Below are 17,850 nucleotides of genomic sequence, written 5' to 3' on the forward strand. Positions count from 1 at the left end.
AAAGGTGAGCAAGTGGTCGCTCTGCTGTATGGTAGAGATGGATATGAGTAGGTCACTATATAATGCAGGGGTGGCCAGTGAGAAGAGACTCATATAAATAAATTCATATTAAAAAATTTGTTTTGTAAAACTGGTACGATAAAATGGGAGCCGCAAAAGTCTATGACGCGAGCAGTGGTTTGGCCACCCCTGTTATAATAGATGTGTTAAGTTTGAATGCAATAACTGGTATCATTGTCTACGAAAAATGATTCTGAACGAAGATGATTCTAGGATGATCAATTTAAGATAATTAGTAGGATATATTATATTATTAATTATTACCTATATTTAAATTGTAATATATCGTTATTTTACTAGATTTCGTAAAAAAAAAATTTATACGATCATAACATTTTTTCTATATTGATGCTGGAGTTTTTTTTTTTACAGTTATTTGAAGAAAAAGTTATGGAGAACCTTGTGTTTGATTTTTTAACCTAAGATATAAATTTTCAACTTCAAAATTCGTTGCAAATATTCGCGATTTTGACTTATTTCGTAATCATTATTTGGACTTTTAATGCTTATAAACAAAAATTGTGACCAACGATTTTTTTTTTTTTACTACAATAAGAAAAACTTATAATAAACCTTGTATTAAATTTTAAAGATTTTTGGGAAAGCCAAATTTTTTTTATCGGCATTTCAATAAAAAAAATTTAGAAAAATCAAAAATTTCAATGGTCTATAAATAGTTTAAACAAATTCTAAATATTTTGAAAATTTAATCGTAAATAGATAACGCTAATATAAATATTTAGTGAAAATTTCAAGTATTTACAATGTGTTTCGCCAACGCCGGACTTACCTTTGTTTTGGGTTGTGGGCGGCGATGACTAGAGTTCTGATTATGACGAGGAGAGGGTAGGGTTAATAAATAAAGTAGAACAACGATATATATAAATTTTACAAATTATATTTAAAAAACAAACCAAAACATAATATATCACTAATAAGTAATTATGTTATATAGGTATAATAAAACAATACGCCAACTGGCACTAGACAGATCGTCTTGTATGATATATGAATAACTATTAATATAAAAAAACTAATATAACTAAATTATTATAACTAATAATAATAAAAAAAAGAGAACGGTACCGTAAGGAGAGGTAAGATGGAACTGGACCGCTTCTTAAAATGCGCCGATCTGCAGCAGTTGATACTTTCTCGGATAATTGGCCTAAACTGGCAACGGTAATATCATGAAAGAGTTAATAAAAGCCGTGCTTTTCTTCAGCGTAAGAGAAGCGACGACAAAACCGTAAACGGCAACGTAATAATAATAATAATAAAATAAAAATATGATCACACCGCGAACGAACGCATGACAATAACAACGGCGGTCGTATAGTAGTTTTTCTAACGTCGCGCAATATTGCCGGACGCCACACGTTCCAGCTGAACGGGCGGCGCTGATTTCTCGACCAAGGGGGATAACGCTGGCATGTATGCCAACTTGCATAAACACAATGATTCGTTTTTGAGTTACAACATAATCAAAAAATCGATTTTGTTGAAAAATGGTTATGCGTAAAAATTCCCGTTTTTCCGTTACTTTTTCAAGGTTTTTCCTGACGCTTTTGAAAACTTATGGACATTTTTTACTTTTGACCCCCCCCCCAAAGTACCAACTAGATTCAATTTCCTTTTCAAAGTGGGGCTGAAGTCAAAAATCAAAGACTATTACTACTTCAATACGTGATGACAGACAAAAAAAAATTTAAAAATTTAAAAAAACACACACATCATTGTAAAATCAATATATTCATCACTAATCCGTTCAGAATCTAAAAAATAAAAACGATATTTCACAAATAATGTTTGTTCGAAATTGCTGCTTCAAATTCCCATCGTCGTGCGTCGGTCACCGGTTCCAATACGCACGGAAAATACAATCTCCGTGAACTTTTACGCCCCCCCCCCCACTCTATCCCAGTACCTTTGACGTCCGAGATCGTCGATGTCGCAGTGAGAGCCGGTCGGTTCGAAAAAATAAAATAATTAATCCTTATCAGCGTAAAATGTAAATGAAAATAATAAGTACAAAAAATCTGTAGCCTGTAGAGATAAAAAAAATGTATAACATTATAATTATGTTTGTGAAAATGTATAAGTAAATACAAAATTGTAATAAATTATTATTTTGTTTTATACAAAATACAACTCATTTGTGGAGGAGGCTATTGCTACTGTTAACAATAAGCCATAAGGGGCCACATTTTTTATTTTGCCTAAGGCCACAAAATGCCTTAGTCAGGCCCTGCCGGGCTTGTAGAACACAGTCTGACACTCCGGTCGTGGTCTTGCGTTTCCACCGCGAATGCTTTTCGTTAGTCGTTATACTACTTATACTGTCAAGTGTTGTCACGGTCGGCCTTTGGCAACTTGTCGTAGGCGTTGTTCCATTCGGCGTTCGAATCCCCGGAATCAATTCCCCGACGTTAAATTGGTGCGGAATAAGTCACCGCGTTACGGGTCCAACCGATATTCATACGATTAAGTCGTCCATCGTCACGCGGTTGTATTGTTGGCCTTTTACGAAGCCAGTTGGACATCCGCAGTTATTTATTTGCGAATTATATTCGTTATTATACTACACCCGTGAGTGCTGCACATACCTTCGCACCGCGTCGTCGAAACGGCTGATACGCGAAGTGCGTATACATATAATATATAATATATATATCGTCCAGTTCGCACTCGCCGCCGTCGCGAAATCGTTGACCTCAGGAGAAATCAGCTGTTACGCGCCTAGTGCCTACATCGCATTGGGGCCGTCGTCGTTCCAGCGAAGACTTTTGCGTTGTCAGGTTTAGGTTTCAATTTAATATTTATATATTTTTTCATTTTTGTTATTATTACCTAATATTATATATTTGTGTATCTATTATTTATATGCAATATGCTAAATTCTGGGCGCCCATAGGTATTATAATATTGATATTGTTTTATAATTATTATTTGCTCATTGCACTCAATATATTTGCTGTATTTCATATATTTTATATTAAATCGGTTACCCTCACGTCGACACCACACTTGTCAAATTCAGTCATCCCGGCCAAATGGTAGCCAATAGCCAGAGACGCAACAATGTTCTTAACTATACTATGTATCAATTTGGAATCTTAACTATCACTACAGCCTGAATGGTTCTATCCCGCGCAAACAGCTTTTGCTATGCTTTACATGTGGAAGACGGAGACAAAATACATGCGGGTATTGCATCCTCTTAATAATAATTGCTGCTATTTAAATAGTCCGATTTGCGACATTTTACGGTCAGTCGTGAAATTTTAGATTTTTACAAACTTTTATTTTCAGGTAGGTACTAAATATTTACAATATACTCGTAAATAATAATTATGGTAATAGGTAATAAATTATAATACAATTAAGTTATCGAATTATGCAGTGCTTATGCTTATGTACAACTGTCGTCTGTATAATGACCGATCTGTTGTCTGTTTCCAGTTTGAAAGAAGTGTATACTAGCTAGTGATATCAATGAACTGCACGGTACACGGTTAACAGTTGATATTTAGAAAAATTTAATTTAATGTTTTTTGAAAACTGGGAAGCACTTACAAAACCTATTATTATGAATAATACACTCGCGTGCGCGTTCGCGTGTACAAAAATTAATAATACATTTGTCTAGGCTACATCGCACGTCACTGCAATTATATATATATATATATATATATATCTTATAATCTTATATTATAATCTCAATAGTCAATACGTGTATTTACTTGGTAAAGAGTGAGCTTTCTCTGTACCTATTAGTAGGTATACACAGCATTTCTATCTCTGCCTTACACGCAGCCACGCATCATAGAATTTTAATAATCTTATGTGTTAAAATATATTACAATTAATATTATATTACTATTGTAAGCACACGGGTGCACGTCGTAGGCAGTGATTCGGGGGGTGCTTGAGTGGCTAAGCCTCCCCAAAAAGATCGATAATCCCCCCAAAAATTATTGAACATTTTTCAAAGTCACGTGGCCGGCCGGACGTTGGAATTATTTAATATTTTACAACAATTGTCAAAATCTTGAAACTTTACAAAATATTTTTTTGCCCCGAATTGTCAATATAATAATTATTAAAACATAACCTACTCGTCATCTGCGCGTACCGGGCAACCGTCGAGACGGATTGTTATCGCTTACCTAATCGCAATAACAAATATAGAAATTTCAGTTATTGATATATTTGCTAATAAAAATAGGTTTATTATATTAAAATAATAAAATATTTATTGTATTATAAATTAATGATTTTAAAGTGCATATGTAGTTAGTAATGCGTATTTAGTAGTTTTCCTTTTTAGTTGGTAAATTAGTAGTTAATGTGATATTGAAGGTAACATTGATATTAGTGAGGGGGTGTGGGGGAAAAGCCCTCACGGCTTATTTTGCAAAGAAAGAGTTTAGCCCCCTCTAAAATTTAAACAAATCTCCGCCTATGGTGCAATATATTACTTTCTACTTTAATGTGAAGCATTACTTATCAATACCACACATATATATAGGTATGACTATATGACGTCAATGACGCGTTTATATAAGGCTCTTGTCGTGTACAAGACTCACCTTTCGGACACGGTACGTCGTACAATATGTGTCTAGATCAAGTTTTATGGGTTGCATATATCCGGCGACAATTGATCCGTAATATTTGATCCGGTTCAATAAGAACCTGTACCAACAATATCCTACTAAAAAACGTCCGGTAACAAATAAATATAAAATATAAATATTTAGAAATTAGAATTATTATTATTTTCATAATTTATAAAAACGTCAGGCAAAAAAAATAAAAATCAGTTAATATATAAATTATGAATTATTGTTTAAGGCATAAATGCATAATAATATAAAACAATATAGTGGAACTATAAAAGTAATAAGAATAAAAATGTTTATAAATTAAAATAATGAGTGATACCCTTCAAATGTGCATTGATATTTGTAGTTTCATAGTTTTCTACTGTATTTTTAAGGCGTTGGTCTATGTTTTTTTTTTTTGTAGGGTTATTTTAACCCAGAATAATTTTTTCTAGTTTTGCTTTTTGGAAACCTTGTTCCTGCTACTATTAATTTGGTATACAGATTTAAGTACATCCCCGTTTCATATTTCTTTGTTGTGTGACATCAACTTTTACATGACAACTTTTTATACTCGATACAACGCAATACTACTTTTGTTTCGTACCTCTCATGAATACTATATAAAAAAAAACCTTTATTTATAAGCATATTTATGCCTTTTTATGAATGTAAGTGGAATTATTTAATGTTAACGTTATACTTATACTTGTTCGCATACGGTTAGGTGTACACCTGTACTAAAATCGAAAAAACGGATATTACGCTATCTCCGTCATAATAATAATTTATGTCTGATAAATCGTTGAGAGCTAATTAGATTCGTTTATATTCATGGCTTATTTATGGTTTATTCGTTTTGTGTACATAAGGTAGGTAATATTTTAGTATTTATTACTTAACATATTATAGTGTTTCACATTATTGTAATCATTTAAAATTAACATTAAAGAAAATTGTTTTTGGTTGAGGTTGAGTATAAACTATAAAGTTTTTATTTTATGTATTCAATCATTCCCAAAATAAATTTATTTCAAAATCTAACTCATAATTTGGCAAATATTTTTATTATGTTAAAAACATTAATATTGTTTTGATAAAGATAAATGTAATTTTATGGTGAGTTATTGGTGAGTTATTTGATTGTATGTAAATTTCAAAGTTCAAATATATGATAATAATAATTAAAAAGAATAAATAAAGTATTTTGAAATATAGATGTTTATAATTAGATAAATACTGTTATAATAATAAATTGTGTTTGGTTCATTATTAAATTGATTAATAACATATACTTTAAATATTTTGTTTAATACAGATTGCTGTAAACCTTAACAAGGATGTAATTGCCCAAGAGCAAGCTAAGAAAGTGTTAGCTGTGGCAGTTTACAACCATTGTAAACTTATTACCTATTCATAATATTACAACACTAAAAAAGAATGATTTAATTGATCTACGGTTACTAGATAATTTACAAAATTCAAGAGGTAATTGAATATGAATGATATATATGAATATACAACTGTGTTTTTATAAGTATTAAAGTTACTTTTATTTACTTTTATTCTGAATCAATTAATTTTTCTCTTATAAAGCTTTTGTTACAAAAAGACCTGACTAAAATATTTGGGATATAGGTTATATGGGTCTACTTTTATTTTCCATAGGAAGAAAATTTCTGTCTTATAGGTGAAATTATAAAGAGGTTGTACTGTATTAATTAAATTAATTTTATACAAATCTCTTTAATTTTTTTTATATACAATTTAAATAATTGTTTATTTTTTGTATACTCATATCATATACTGATATAATTTATTTAAAAATTGTTTAAATAATATAAAACAAATCATTGGTTAACAATTTAATTTTAGAGCATTTTCCTAACAATCATTTATTTGGAATTCCACAAATGGTTAGTACAAAAAACAGTCAAGAAGAAATTAAAATTTCTTCATCATTTGAAAATACACTGTTAGAAAAGAGTAACATCATATTGTTGGAGCCTACAGGATGTGGTTTTTACTTATTTGTTTTAATATAATTTTAAAAATACAATATACCTACTAATTATTTCAAATTTATATTTATTACAGTATAATTTATAAATATGATTACATTTAAGTTATTACTTATTAGTTTTTGTTAGGAAAAACTTTAATATTTATATGTAATAAATTTATATAATATAATATATATATATATAATTATAATATTTATAATAATATATTTTATATAATATTTAAACGTTAAACGATTAAACAATAGCTAAGCAATTAGATGTACCGTTTGTAATTTGTGATTGTAAAAATTTGACACAAGATGGTTATGTGGAAGACGATATAGAAAGTGTAATTGTGGAACTATTACAAGCCGCTAATTATGATGTTGAAAAGGCTCAAACTGGTAATATATATATAAATTTAAATTATTTAGTTATATAATACTAGCTGTTCCTGTGCACTTCGTTGCCCGTACAAAATGCATCCGTTTGTTATGTTTAATGCTAACATATTTTAGCGTGAGGATAAATACTATTTTTGGTTTTATGATTTATAGTGTATACTCGTAGATGATATTTTCGACATAATATGTCATTAACATGATAATTATTATCAACTTTATGTCCCGCCTAGCATTACATTTTTTCAAACATAATCATAACATAGTCCTAAACATAATAAAGAGGTAATAATATATTGAAGTCATTAATCAAGATAAAAACTATTCTTTCTTATGACAGAGACAAAATTACACACATTGATCATTATTTCATAAAAATCAGTTGAGTAATTTTGGAATGCATAGAGAACATCATACCCACGCGTCGTACACCAAATTTTTACTAAGAGATATATTAGTTAAGTATTTTTAAATAGAAATAGTAGATAATTGAGACACGTCAGATACTCGGCGGAACTCATTTAATAGTTGTCCACATTGTTGACGTGAGACATGATAGAAAACTCCATCCAATTTTTTGTTACGTGGATGGTGAATCACAATAAGCTTACGTACTTCTCTGGCCATTTGCTCGGTGCCGTACGTAAGATAGGAGAGCGAATTAAACAGTCACCATTTCCTGTAATAGGTACAATGATGTGTGTCACTATTTCCGCATTCACATTTAAATATTCCAATGTCATATTAAAAATTAAAAATCTTTAATGATAAATATGTCAAATATGCACTTAAATTAAATATGTTTGTTTTTTTTATTGATATTTTTAGTATCCTAGCAATCGTTAAAAATAAAAAAATAAAAACTTGAAATTTTGTACAGAGGTTCCTTAAGCAATGTAAGGGTACACTATAATAATTAACTTTATCGGGCTGATTTGTGAATCTAAACTATCCAGGGCGTCACCCAATTCGGCCAATTCGTTCAAATCGGTCCAGCTGTTTAGGAGGAGTTCAGTGACATACACACGAACACACATACAATAGAATTATATATAATATATTTAAAGACTACTTTAATTGTCCAATGTTATATAGTAATGAATTAGGGCTAGGACTTCGATGCACTCTTCATGTTTTTCCATATGTTGCTGTACGATGCTCATCTGGTCACAAATCCGTACCTAATGTGTACTTTTGAATTTAAATAAGAAAATTTATTTTGCATTTTTTGACATTTATTTTAAAATCTTACACGCGAGTTTTATATAAATTTATATTTTTTTTTTGTAATAACAAACAATAAAGTAGGTACAAAATAGTTTAAAAAGTATAAGGAAATAATTATTTTTCAGATTAAAAGAAATTCAAGTTGAAGTTTAGCCTATAGAAAAATTATTTTAATTACTTTTATTTCAATTTAATTAATTTAATCAAATATTATTTATAATTTATATTAAATTTATTAAAAATAAAAACAATTTACTTGCATTTTTTTAGTGCTAGCAGTGCATTAATTAGAATTTTTAGGACATTAAATCATTTTTTAGGGTCTTATAGGGCATTACATTTCCAGCCCTAGAATAATACTATTTTAAGATCTCCAAGAAAAATATATGGCTAATATTTCAGATATAGAAAAAAAAATAGTTATATCTATTATGTTGTCAGCACTTCGTATTAATATTGTTTTGTTGTTCTCGGAAGCTTTAACGGGTTGTACGTTGTACTGTATATTATAAAAGTGTTTCTCAACGACGGTGACGTTTGTGTCGCAAAGTACTGTATTCATTCGTGTACTTGGGTGTATATTTAATAATTCACGATAGGTATTTTGTAGGTGAATTGGTGGGTTAATAACATTTTATATTTATTACCGACATTCAAATGTACATTTGAGAAACGCACACAGTGTATTTTATATAATTTATATTAAATAAAGGAATGACCTGTACTTAATTAATAATGAAATAAATAATTTTAAAAATGTGCTTCCACTACTATGTATATGACTATACGCTTTTTGTACACAAAATAGTGCAAATGTTATTAAAACATTGATTTTGCTGTCAACATTGGGATATTTTTCTTTTTACAATATTAATATATTAATAATATCATGTAAGGATATACATCTGGTAATTTCAAGTATTGTATATTTCACTCATAGTATTATAATATAGACAATAAGTGCAGACAATAGATAAATACATTAAATAATATTTTTACCTAACCTGTGGTAAGATTTATATTATGTAAATTAATTAGGTTTCTGGAGTGTAATAGTTAACCAACACTCAACTAATAAAAATCAATATATAAACTTTATAATATGGTTTTATTAATAATATGCAGTACAATAGCTACCATATGTCTGTTAAATCTTCCTTAGGACTCAGGAGTAAATAAATTATTTGATAATTAATAATCATTAATAAGTTTTAATTTGTGGCCTAAATTGTTTATATAATATATTATATATTTGAATATAATTCTACAGGTTTTAAATTTAAATAATTATTTTTTTTATATTGTTGAAAACAAAGGTATTTACCTAATGAAACACAATATATGTATTGAAATTGTACAGATCATATATGAGCATTAATATTTAATTCTTTGAATGAATTTGGTACATTCAAATAGTATATAACATATTAGTCATATAATACAATTTGTATGTAATAACTAATAAGTAATAATACACATAAATGATAAATTGGTAATTGATGACATATTATGCATTAAAAAGAATTAATAAGAATATCCGAGTTTCATTACACACGAATTATACAAATCGCATGAGTGAAACAGTGCTGGACGCAAAATTCGTTGCGACTCAGAAACGGTTTAAGTGCTCGTGATTCGTTACTGTAAATGCATAATATTAATTCATATAAAATATATGATATGTTATAATATACTCTAACAGGCGTTTGTATAGGAACTTTATACTATTGAAAGTTCAAATTTACACAAATTTTAATTTCACTTGCTAATTTTAAAACTTCATGATTATGACGGATTCTGTCAAAATTTTATATTCTTTAAGCCTTAAAACACTTTCAACACTTATATTATAAGAACAACATATTTACTTGTGCGGTCTTGTTTTAAATTTTCAATCTTTTTAAATGAACTTAAAAACTTTAAACAAAATTTCTATAAATTCTTAAATTTAAAATTAGTCTAAATATATTTAAAATGTGATTGTAAATAAAAAATAATTATTGAAGTATTAGTAGAATATTAAAAATTTCTAGAGCAAAAAATGTCAAAAATTAAACTTAATTGCTCATGAATAGACTTTATTTTAAATTCCCATTTAAGGCTCATTAAAGTGAATCTTGTATTCAATTTCCAAACATTAGTTTTAAGTCTTACGTGACAATAACAGTTGACTACATATAAAACTATAAAATAATTTAGATACAATTATGAATTTTATAAATATTGTAAACATTTCAAATACGTATTAACAGGTTCTAAAAAAAATGTAATAATATATTTTCAATATTTTTGAATTGATATGAAAAGAACTCATTTTGAGATCTTGTATTAAATTGGCAAACGAAATTTGGAAAAAAAACTGAAAAAGCAATAGTTTTAATGTTTTAAATGTCTAGAAATGGAATACAAGAGCCAAATTATTAAAAAAAAATGTATCATGTCTAACAAAAAGTAATATAAAATATAGTCAAAAATCTAAATCTAAAATTGGGTATTTTTTTAATCATAAAAAAAAAATTGATATTGCTAAAAAGTGTATTTACATAAAAATGTTAGTTTTTTCTTATTATTTTGAAAAACAGTTTTCAAAATGGTGAGCGCCAATATATTATTACTTATATTATAATTATAATAATAGCTTTTATATAAATTTTGTATGCATGACTATATCTAACAACTAATTATGTTATAGACAAGTTCTGAATTATACTAATGTAGAAAACTTAAAATATTTTTACATACAATTTTGAATATTTGAAACATAGTAAATGTATTTAAATTATATTTTAGTAAATTATTTTCTTCAACATGCAAGTTAATATAGAATTTTATATGAAAAATAAACAATTAATAATAAGTGAAAACTTGAAATACAATTTCACTTACGTATCAATTTAAAGTATTATTACCAAAAAAGAGTTAGGTTATTTATTTTCCGATTGCTTGAAAAGTTTTATTTTGTATTTAAGCAAGGCATATAGTTGGTTATTGAAATTGAATTATTCATTTTATAAATAAAAATTAATTAATTTTAATAATAAAATCATATCTAAATTAAAGACAATTGATTTCAGTTTTAAGAATGATATACTGTGTGAATTGTTTTTTTTTTATAAAAAGTATACAGATTACTTAAGTATCTTAAAATGTTCTTTTAATTTAACTTATTTAGAATTTAATTAAATTTAATTTTATTATTACTATTATTACTATAGGTACAATGAATAGAAAAATTTAGTTTCAAATTATAGTTTCATATTATTTACAAAATGAAAAAAAAATATGAGTTATATAAATTAAATTAAATTATTACAATTATAAATCTATTAAATATATGATAACATTTATGCTTAATGATCAGTTTTATTATACATACAGAAAAACATAATACATGTACATTATAAGTTATAACTAATAATTTAAATTGTTATTAATATCTTCAACCTTGAATTACATTAAAAAATAAAAAATTTGTTATGTTCACAAATATAGAATCATAATATGAAAGGGTTTTAGTGTAAAGAAACAAATGAATACTAAACATTTAATTCAAAGATCATTAAACTATTCAGGGAACCTTAATTACCCTAGTTTTAGCATCCGGCATCGTTGTATCTAAACATTTTTCTAGAGCAGGAACTTATATTTTCTGATCCATGTATTATACATTTCTGTGACTCACCTAAAGAAGGCGGAACATGTAATTACAAAGATATATTATGTATATATTACTAAAATCAATTCCTTATTAAGAGGACGGCACACTATGGGTATAGACAAACAATACTAATGATATTTTATAGCTCATTGTTTTGATTTGAATTTGACTTACTAGTTGTATACTCGTATGATGGCAAGAGATGGGAAATAAGTATCTACTTATCAGTGCTATTAGACTACTAGAGAGTCAAATTCAAATTCAAATATTAATTAAGTTTTAAATTATTATATAAATTGTTAGGCCTTTATTATTTAATATTAGAACATAACAACTTAAATAACTGTATTAAATGTATGTGTTAGTTTACATTTAAAGAAGATTAAGTGGTAAATCTATTAATTAGTATGGGTAGCACTACAAATGTTTAGTTAAAAAATAAAATATTTTATATTTACTTTATTTGGATTTTGATCTTAAGGAAGTCTGCATATTTAAAAAATGTCGCATTTTACTAGCAGACTTTTTGTTTCCATCGCCTGTCAATTCATAATAAAATGGTGGTAGCTGTTTAGGTGTTGTAGATTTTTGTAGTAGAACAGCATATCATCCATAGTCTCTTCCTAAAAATGTATGAAGATAATTGTTAATGCTCGGTTTTTTAACAGTTATATGTATAAAATATGAAGAATTTATTCATAAAAAGTCATGCATGGTGAATGATCCATTGTAAAAAAATCACATTTGCTTCCATACTCGAACATTCCAAACTTAATGAAATTTGAACTGTTAAACTGTTTAAATAACAATTTTAAATTGTATACGAATTGAGTCCGAGGATTATATTGAGTAAAATATAATTTTATATAGTTTTATTCAGCCCATCCAAACATTTAACAAAATATAAACATTTTGTTGAATGTACAATGCGAAACTAATATAAAAGTTAGAAGTGTTCCTATAATTAATACAAGAAATTATATAAAAGAAAAAGAAAAATATATCGGGCATCAAATGCAGCTGTTGCAATCAAAGACAATAACTATATTTGAATATAAACAATGCTTATCACATACATTTTTACCAATATAAACAATGTTATTTTATCATTATCTATATTTATTTAATTATACACAAATTATTCATATTATATTATACCCCAATATTATTATATATTTATATTATGAAATATTAAAAAAAAAATCCCTTTTAACCATACTTGTAGATTTTTTTGTTACAGACAGTCATTAGTCTGTAAAAATAGGAAGAAAATTTTTTTTTTTCTTTATTTGACGGGATTCAATTAGTATTATACCTAAAATTTTACTGGACTCAGTTCGTATGCAGCCTAGTTTTTATTACCTTAAATAATTTGAAATTTGCATCTCTGATTCGTTCTTTATGTTCATCATACAAGAAAATTGGTTGTGCTAAAAATGTAAAACATTCTATAGTCAGAGAAGTTTTATCGGATGAAATATCCAATTGTTCCTGAATTTCTTGTAATGATCGTAGTTTCTGGCCATTTGGAGAATAATAGTATACAATATCGAATCTTATATTGGCCTGAGTAACGACAGCAGATCCATCTGATGTTCTGTATATTAATTCTCGTTTCCATCCTGAAAAATATTAATCACAGATAATCCACCAAAATAAATCATTAATAATTAATTTACTTACCATGCTTAAATGGAAGTTTAAAAATAGATCCGGGAATAAGAGAATGAATATCTGTTACTAGACAATGGACTTCTTTTGTTTTAGGAGGAGCGATATATGCAATATTTAATTTAGGAGTATTAAGTTCTAAAACATTAAAAATCAAATAAGATAATATATCAAAAATGTTTAGTTATAATATTTATAATTAAATTCTATTTTTATTCATATTTAGAAAACCTTGAACACAGTATGAAACATATACCAAACATGAAATATAATAGGTACTATTTATTAGTATATCATAAGATACATTAATGATTTATTGTTGCCCTTTAAATCTGAATTGTCATAGGAATATTATTATAAATGTAGAGTAGTACACTAAACATATTTATCTTATTATTTAATATTTCTTACATTAATTGATAATTATGCACTAAAATATTGTAGTTCTAGGTGCCATGCTGTAATACCAATACATTTTTTAATTTAACTTGTGTATTGTTCGTTTACCTATGTATTCTTTAAAACTTTATCATGTTACACAATATTATTATTATTTTAAATACTAGATTAGTAAGTTTAGTGATCATAATTTAAAAATAATTACATCTATAGAATTAGACATTAATAAAAAATAATTTATTAATTGACATTTAAATAATAAAATAAAATATAAATAATTTTGATATGTTATTTTTAAACATTATTTTTTATACCAAATATTTATTAGAATATCATTTACCTAATAAAAATCAACTACATACATCAAAAATTAATTTAGTATAATAGTATGGACAGCACTGCAAATGTTTAGCTAAATAATAATATATGATTATATTTACCTTTTTTGGATCTTGATCTTGAGGAAGTCTTCGCTTTTTTAGAAACAAGTCTCATTTTACTAGCAGAATTTTCGTTTCCATCACCTGTCAATTCACAATTAGATGGTGGGCGCTGTTTAGGTGTTTTAGATTTTTTAGGTTGAACAGCAACACCAACAGTAGTGTCATCCTAAAAATGTATGAAGATAATTGTTAATGCTCGGTTTTTTAACAGTTATATGTATAAAATATGAAGAGTTAATGCATAAAAAGCCATGTGGTTATGTGCATGGTGAATGATCCATTGTAAAAAAAATCACATTTGCTTCCATACTCGAACATTCCAAACTTAATGAAATTTGAACTATTAAACTGTTCAAATAACAATTCTTACCGAAATTATAACTGTTTGAAATTCTCAGTTTAACATGTTCAGGATTCAATAAAAAACCAAGGAATAAGAATTAAAAAATTGTATTCAAATTGAAAACTGTACAGTGAGGAAGGTCAAACTGCTCCTCTCAAAACTGTCTTGCATTATACAAATTTAAAAATTATTTAATCATTGTTTTATACACTCCTTACTAAGATTTGTATATTTTCTCCACAATTTTTTTTTTCATGAAAATTCATGTTCAAGTGTTTTATCGTCAAATAAATTGGTAAGTACAAAGAACAAAAATTATTTATAAAATTGTTTTTCGCTGTATACTAATTGAGTCCCTATACCTGAACGGGGAAAAAAATACATTAATTGAGTCCCGGGTTTAGGAAACTAATTGTACAAGAATTGAGTGTGAGGATTATTTTGAGTAAAATATAATTTTATATAGTTTTATTCAGCCCATCCAAACATTTAACAATTTATAAACATTTTGTTGAATGTACAATGCGAAACGTATATAAAAATTAGAAGTGTTTCTATAATTAATACAAGAAATTATAAAAAAGAAAAAGAAAAAGAAAACGGGCATCAAATGCAGCTGTTGCAATTAAACACAATATCTATATTTGAATATAAACAATGGTTATCACATACATTTTTACCAATATAAACAATGTTATTTTATCATAATCTATATTTATTTAATTATACATACACAAATTATTTATATTATATTATGCCCAATATTATTATATATTTATATTATGAAATATTTAAAATTTAACCTTGTTAACCATACCTGTAGATTTTTTTGTTAAAAACAATCCTAAGCCTGTAAAAATAGGAAGGAAAATTTATTTTTTTTTTTTTAAATTGACGGGACTCAATTAATATTAAAACATGGACTCAATTAGTATTATACCTACAATTTCACTGGACTTATTGGTATATAGCCTAAAACAAAATGTTGTTCAATTCGTAATAAAAGGTTATACTGACACTCAGTTCATATGCAGCTTTGTTTTTATTACCTTAAATGATTTTAAATCTGCATCTTTGATCAGTTCTTTTGATCTATCATTCATGCCAATTGGTTGTTTTAAAAATGTAAAACAGTTAATCGTAAGAGAAGGTTTATCAGATGAAATAACCAATTGTTCCTGAATTTCTCGTAATGATCGTAGTTTCTGGCCATTTGGAGAATAATAGTATACATCACCATTTCTATTGGCTCGAGTAACAACAGCAGATTTTCCTGATGTTCTGTATATTAATTCACGTTTCCATCCTGAAAAATATTTATCACAGATAATCTACCAAAATAAATTATTAATAATTAATTTACTTACCATGCTCAAATGGGACTTTAAAAATGGCATCTTTGATATTATAATTAACTGTTCTGCCAGCACTACGGAGTATTCTAGTGTTAGTAGAATACACATTAAATTTAGGAGTAGTAAGTTCTAAAACATTAAAAACCAATTAACATAATATATCAAAACTGTTTAGTAATAATATTTATAATTAAATTCTATTTTTATTCATATTTAGAAAACCTTGAACACAGTATAAAACATATACCAAATATAAAATATAATAGGTACTATTTATTAGTATATCATAAGATACATTAATGATTTATTGTTGCCCTTTAAATCTGAATTGTCATAGGAATATTATTATAAATGTAGAGTAGTACACTAAACATATTTATCTTATTATTTAATGTTGCTTACATTAATTGATAATTATGCACTAAAATATTGTGGTTCTGGGTGCCATGTTGTAATACCAACACATTTTTTAATTTAACTTGTGTATTGTTTGTTTACCCATGTATTCTTTAAAACTTTATCATGTTACACAATATTATTATTATTTTAAAGACTAGGTTAGTAAGTTTAGCAATTATAATTTAAATTAAAAGAAGGATAATGGTAATTAATAGGAAATTGTGTAAAAATTTAAAAACAATTACTTCTATAGAATGAGATACTAAGAAAAAATAATTTATTATTTGACATTTGGATATTAAAATAAAATATAAATAATTCTGATATATATTTTTTTTAAACATAGAAATTTAAAATTATATTCTGTAAAAGTAACTTAAATGTGACAATATCACTAATTAAATTAGCCATTTTCGTTATCTTAAATTCAAAAAACCTAATTGCAAAACAATAGTCATCAAAATGTAAAAAATTCAAAGAAATTAAACATAAAATTAAATAAATGTTGTAATTAGTCAAATACATGTAAATATTTATTAGATTTTCATTCATCTAATAAAAAAAATATCAGTATCAATTTAGTTTTTATTTATGATACATGCAGAACATAATTTTACCTAGTTTTTTCATTAGCATATGTGGACAGTGTCTCTCTTTGGGAAAAATGTAGTTTTAAAATCTATAACTTAGATAAATTAGTTATTAGGTATAAACATAATATAATATGTTTTCCTGTACTTATTTTGGATTATAAGCAAAGCAATTTATGAATTGATTTTAAATTTATGGTTTTTTTTTTTACGATAAGTAGAAGATAAAATTGGTGGTTTTGGATAGAAAAGTTGATTTAGTTTGTGCTTACATGATATAATTTTAAAAATATTTAGACACTTATTGAGCTATTTACAAGCATTAAAAAATTTAAATTACTTTTCTATAAATGTTGATTGTTCACTGGGTCTAAATTCTTAAAAATTTAATACGGGGCCTAAAATAAGTTATTCTTATAAAAATTATAAAATTATATATGCACAATTTTTCTTATATGCATTTAAAGCTCAAATAATTACAAAATTTGTCAAAATTATAAAAATTTACCAACGCAAGTATAAATTTTTAAAATCTTCAATTTGTATAGCTGAAGTATCAAAATTAAATACAATGTTCATCATACGTAGTTTGAACTTGAATTAAAAAATTCTTAAAAATATTTGAATACAATTATTTTTTTTAAATATATTTGTAAATTAAATTTAGACAAAATCATATATTTAAATGTTAATT

General features: G+C 26.2%; 1 protein-coding gene across 1 annotated transcript; it reads right to left on the reverse strand.

Annotated features, from left to right (window-relative positions):
* Positions 1–11,676: 11,676 nt before the first annotated feature.
* Positions 11,677–16,669, reverse strand: LOC132923927 (uncharacterized). The gene is made up of 8 exons (XM_060987938.1): positions 16,666–16,669; positions 16,180–16,296; positions 15,862–16,118; positions 14,467–14,635; positions 13,640–13,765; positions 13,319–13,578; positions 12,415–12,579; positions 11,677–11,980 (listed from the first exon to the last, which is right to left on the reverse strand). The coding sequence occupies exons 1-7, from the start codon at positions 16,667–16,669 to the stop codon at positions 12,499–12,501; spliced, it is 1,014 nt and encodes a 337-aa protein (XP_060843921.1). The 3' UTR covers positions 11,677–11,980; positions 12,415–12,498.
* Positions 16,670–17,850: the final 1,181 nt, after the last annotated feature.

The sequence above is a fragment of the Rhopalosiphum padi genome, chromosome 3 (assembly GCF_020882245.1).
Source record: "Rhopalosiphum padi isolate XX-2018 chromosome 3, ASM2088224v1, whole genome shotgun sequence".
NCBI classification, from domain to species: Eukaryota; Metazoa; Arthropoda; class Insecta; order Hemiptera; family Aphididae; genus Rhopalosiphum; species Rhopalosiphum padi.